The following is a 5,284-nucleotide window of genomic DNA, read 5'->3' as shown; positions in this document are numbered from 1 at the left end:
TATATGCATGGAGTATTAAATATAGACTAATTACGAAACTAATTACATAGTTTGCAACTAATTTGCGAGACGAATCTTTTAAGCCTAATTAGTCTATGATTTGATAATGTTTTGATACAGTAAATATGTGCCAATGACGGATTAATTAGGCTTAAAAAATTCGTCTCATGGAGTACTGATGGATTATGTAATTTGTTTTTTTATTAGTATCCGAATACCCATGCAATATTTTCCCGACATACCTCCTCAATTTTAGTCACGAGATCCAAACACCCTTTTACTTTGAATTTTTTTTTCTTACAATTATTGTACAAACCCCCCTAAAATTCCTCTAAATGCACAATCCATGTAGAGACAAAAAATACAATAAATAGAGAAAAACAAAAAAAAAAAAAATTACAGATTGGCTCCCTCAATGGCTGTCTGTCTGTCTCCTTCCTCCCGTTCTTCCCTTGCCTCCCCATCGCGCTGTTCAACGTTCAAACCCTTCCACCTCCTCCTCCCTTGGTCCCGCAGTCGCCATTGACGACCCCCTCCACCTCCCCCGCCCTTAAATCCCTCCTCTCCCCGCGTTCTCCTCCCCCATCTACGCCTCATTTGCTCCAGCCTCACCGCATCCACAGCTAGCCAGCCAGCAAGCCAGCCCGGGAGATCTCCAAGAAACCATCTTGGAATCCGAGAACACCCAGCATTCGGGGTCAGCCAAGGATTCGAATTCTGACGAGCGAGCTATCCGGCCAAAAAAGTCCGATAATTTCCGCGGGGAGCTCGGGAGGCGTCTCGGAACCGGAGCCCGGAGGAGACCCCGTGGGGATTAAGGAGGGGGCAAGATGGTGAGGCTGCCGTACACGACGGCGCTGACCACGCTGTTCAGCTACGGGCTGCTCTTCGCCTTCGGTCAGCTCAGGGATTTCTTCCGCAAGTTCGTCGACTGGTTCAAGGCCAAGAACGTCAAGGTACGCGGCCGGCCGAATTCCGCCTCCGCCCACCCGGATCCGGGAGATTCCGTCCCAATTTTTCTTGGTGTTCCTAGCCTGATTCGGCGTTTGGCTTCGTGAAGGGGTACGCACCGATCTGCCTGGGCCTGGAGGATTTCTATGTGCGGCGCCTGTACCTGCGGATCCAGGTGAGATGAACACATCCGAATTCATTGATGTCTGAAGAAATTTCTCTGCATTATCTTGAAAATAGGCTGTCCTGGTATATATTTGGAGCGTATTATTAAGAAATCCGAGCACATTGAAGTGGGCTATTATGTTCAAAAATTATTCTTTTTGTTTATCTTTGAGCATTTTAAATGTAATCTTCCCTAATTTTTTTATGCTTATTATTCATGCCTTTGAATGTCTTATGCACCTGACACTAGTGAACAGATAAACTTGCTTTGAATATTATTCTAGACCAAAATACTATATTCTGAAATACTGTGGTGAGCTGTAAGTTAGATGTATTCTACTGGTTAATGTTGGATTCAAGTTTGTTTTGCAAAGCAAGATTGAGCCCTTCAGCTACTTCATTGTTGATTGTATTGGATATAACCAATCCGTCCTTTGTGGTTTTATAGGATTGCTTTGGTAGGCCGATCGCAAGTGCACCAGATTCATGGTTTGATGTTGTTGAGCGCACCTCAAATGACAATAACAAGACATTACAGTAAGCATTTATTCTATTATTCTAATTTATGGGAAATAAGAAGGGCGGGCCTGGTGCAAGCGGTAGAGTCTTACCTCCTGTGACCGGAAGGTCCCGGGTTCGAGTCGCGGTCTCCTCGCATTGCACGGGCGAGGGTAAGGCTTGCCATTGACACCCTTCCCCAGACCCCGCACAGAGCGGGAGCTCTCTGCACTGGGTACGCCCTTTTTATGGGAAATACGTTCAGCTTAGCCAATATGACAATAGACTAAACGTAGTTAACTATGTCTCGTCCACTTTTCAAGGTATAAATTGGGAATGAATGATCATTCAGACATAAATTATGGCAAGTAATGGAATGAAAAGCAAGTTTCAACTGTCCCTAATGCTCATTATTGATTTATTGTTGCAGGTGTACCTCAAATACCACCAGGTGCCTCAACCTGGGCTCCTACAACTACCTTGGCTTTGCTGCAGCAGATGAGTACTGCACACCACGCGTTATTGAGTCTCTCAAGAAATACTCAGCAAGCACCTGCAGTGTCCGTGTCGATGGCGGTACGCTACATTCTCTACATGCTTATATTTTTACAACTTTTTAGGAACAAAAACTACTAAGCTGATCCCTTCCATCTTGTAACAGGTACGACCAAGCTTCACGCTGAGCTGGAGGAGTTGGCTGCGCGTTTTGTTGGAAAGCCTGCTGCTATCCTATTTGGCATGGGTTATGTTACAAACTCTGCCATCATTCCCTGCCTAATTGGAAAGGTTTGATCAAATGCTTAAAAATGTGGCTAAAAAGAGGTGATTACTATATCTAAACCGAGGGCTGATTATTTATTTTACCTTTTTGCAATATTCCAGGGTGGGCTGATAATTAGTGACTCTCTGAATCATAACTCAATTGTCAATGGCGCGAGAGGATCCGGTGCAACTGTTAGGGTTTTCCAGCATAACTGTAAGTTGTTGTGAATTTCAGCAATGCATATCAGTATTTGGTCTATCTTACTCATAATGACTTACAATGGCTGATGTAATCTTACAGCCCCTGCTCATTTGGAAGAGGTCCTGAGAGAGCAGATAGCTGGTGGTCAACCACGGACACACAGACCATGGAAGAAGATCATTGTCATTGTTGAGGGTATCTATAGCATGGAAGGGGAGCTGTGTAAACTCCCTGAGATTATAGCTGTCTGCAAGAAATACAAGGTCTTGAGAATTTTCTTGTAATTAAGTTTGGCACATAAATTACTCTTTTCTGCTTCTCAGTCCATTGATAACCTTAACTGAGTGGAACAACGAGGGCTGGCCCTCTGGCCACCCATAACAGTCATATTCATTTACTCCTTGTTTTGTGAAACAGGCTTACACATATCTGGATGAGGCCCATAGCATTGGTGCTGTTGGGCAGTCTGGCCGCGGTGTTTGTGAACTCCTTGGGGTTGACCCAGCTGATGTAGATATAATGATGGGTACTTTCACCAAGTCTTTTGGATCATGTGGTGGATATATTGCCGCATCAAAGGTGCATACTTACGACTGTACTACATGGTAAGACTGCGTTGAAGATTGGCTGATTCTTTTCACTATACTTTCAGGAGATAATTCAGCACCTGAAGCAGAGTTGTCCGGCCCATCTGTATGCTACTTCCATGTCACCACCAGCAGTCCAACAAGTTATCTCTGCCATTAAAGTTATCCTTGGGGAGGATGGCTCCAACAGAGGTACTAAACAAGCTTTTTTAACACTTACTTTTTCCCTTTTCATTTCATTTGTACCTGTGTTAATGTTCAATTAAATAATTCTTTTTTTCCTTGTGATATATTGAAGGTGCCCAAAAACTTGCACGCATCCGTGAGAACAGTAATTTCTTCAGGTCAGAACTCAAGAAGATGGGTTTTGAGGTTCTTGGTGACAATGACTCTCCTGTCATGCCCATAATGCTCTACAATCCGGCTAAGATTCCTGCATTCTCTAGGGAGTGCCTTAGACAAAAGGTTAGTAGTAGAGTTTGTCTGAATATTCTGAAGATCCAAATAGCACTATGCTTTTGGTATAGTTTTCTTTTTAAAATATTACTTTCTTTGAGAATTGTGGTGCTAATAGCAATCTGCATGTAGTCCATATACATCACTATTTGCACCCATCGGTTTCATTCCTCCTATTTGTCATGCTACTGATAAGATGCTTATATTTCAGGTTGCTGTTGTTACCGTGGCATTTCCTGCGACACCTCTTCTTCTTGCTAGGGCACGAATCTGCATTTCTGCTTCACACACTAGGGAGGACCTGATGAAAGCCCTTGATGTGAGTGTTATATATATATTTTTTTGCATAAATACTTCATTTTATTCTAGTAGCCATAAATAGAGCTGAACTGATGTGTTTCTTGTCCGTGCAACCCAATTTCAGGTTATCAGCAGAGTTGGTGACCTTGTAGGCATCAAGTACTTCCCTGCAGAACCACCAAAGATCGCTGAAGCTGATCATGATAAGCTGGAGTAGGAATGAACCCTGAATCGCCCCATGAGTTATTGGAGTTGTTAGAATCCCTTTTGGAGTTATCAACAAATCATTATGGAAACAAGCACGCATTGAGCAGTTTCATTGGGATTTTGTCGATACGCAAGAGTCCAGGATCCGGCGTATTAGCTGACTATTGTTTGTTGATTGTACAACTATTCTTCCAAATGTGTATAGCTGGTTGAAATTCAGTTGTTCTGTTGTTAATCGATTCCCAATATGTAATATAATTGCAGGCAATATAAATTTTTAGTTGAACGTTGCTGAGTTTCCCCGGGCAGACCACTGACGACTATGAAGGCCTCTTGCTTTCATGTATTTTTTACCTTTTGTATTCAGTCTATGTTATGTTTTATGGGACCAGTAGGTGTCTCTTTACTCTTTAGATAAAGTTACGAATTATTTAGCTAAGTTATGAATTTTTTTTGATAATTCAGGGCCTATTTGTTTTCCCCACTAAAGTTTAGCTATTTAAACCAATGACTAAACTTTAGTCACCCCTGTTTGGTTCTAGTGACTAAAGACCATTAAAGCAGTTCAACAAAGATCAAACTACCCTTAATAAATGTTTAAATCAGGATGGAGGATCAGCAATAATGAGGGGTAGCTTTTGTCCACTGGGCACTTTAGTCTACTTTTAGCTACTCTTGGGTGACTAATGTGACTAAACTATTTTAGTCTCTTTTAAGTCAGTTTTTTTTGGTAGTTTTGTAGCTAAAGTGATTAAAGTTTAGGGGGAACTAAACAGGCCTGTTATATGCGGCCACTGACAATAGTTTTTTTTTTCTTATTATGCTTCCGTTGTACATGATGTAGACAGTTATAAGACTCATAATCCTGTCAAAAAAAATGAGTAATTAAAATGAGAGGTGCACTCAGCTGCTCGTCACACGTTTCTAGTATCTTTTCTGTGCGTGTCCGTGGCCTTTTTGGTTCCGCACTTCCGCTCGGTCACGGTTCTCCTCTGAGTCAACTTTGGAGTACGCGGACTTGTGAATAAACCCGAGTGATCTGAAATGGACCTCTTCAACGTGCTGGACAAGAGGTGCCACACTATGCAGTATGCTTTCACTCACAAGTCACAAGTAAGAAGTCAATGGATGGATGTCAACTTTGGAGTGCATAGCA

At 42.3% G+C, this 5,284-nt stretch overlaps 1 protein-coding gene across 1 annotated transcript; it reads left to right on the top strand.

Moving 5' to 3' along the window:
- Positions 1-469: 469 nt before the first annotated feature.
- On the top strand, positions 470-4,426 carry LOC136485102 (long chain base biosynthesis protein 2a). The gene is made up of 12 exons (XM_066482047.1): positions 470-956; positions 1,061-1,126; positions 1,565-1,653; positions 2,045-2,190; positions 2,276-2,400; positions 2,497-2,590; positions 2,678-2,841; positions 2,996-3,157; positions 3,231-3,357; positions 3,464-3,630; positions 3,833-3,940; positions 4,046-4,426. The coding sequence occupies exons 1-12, from the start codon at positions 831-833 to the stop codon at positions 4,136-4,138; spliced, it is 1,467 nt and encodes a 488-aa protein (XP_066338144.1). The 5' UTR covers positions 470-830; the 3' UTR covers positions 4,139-4,426.
- The last annotated feature ends 858 nt before the right edge of the window (positions 4,427-5,284 follow it).

This window comes from Miscanthus floridulus, chromosome 10 (assembly GCF_019320115.1).
Source record: "Miscanthus floridulus cultivar M001 chromosome 10, ASM1932011v1, whole genome shotgun sequence".
In the NCBI taxonomy this organism is placed as follows: domain Eukaryota; kingdom Viridiplantae; phylum Streptophyta; class Magnoliopsida; order Poales; family Poaceae; genus Miscanthus; species Miscanthus floridulus.
This window is presented reverse-complemented; position numbering and strand designations above follow the sequence as displayed.

Excerpts from the sequence above, each read along its gene's own strand:
- LOC136485102 (XM_066482047.1), top strand. The coding sequence starts at position 831 with ATGGTGAGGCTGCCGTACACGACGGCGCTGACCACGCTGTTCAGCTAC. Across the intron at positions 1,127-1,564 it reads GCCTGTACCTGCGGATCCAG|GATTGCTTTGGTAGGCCGAT; the intron begins GTGAGATGAACA and ends GTGGTTTTATAG. Across the intron at positions 3,358-3,463 it reads GGAGGATGGCTCCAACAGAG|GTGCCCAAAAACTTGCACGC; the intron begins GTACTAAACAAG and ends GATATATTGAAG.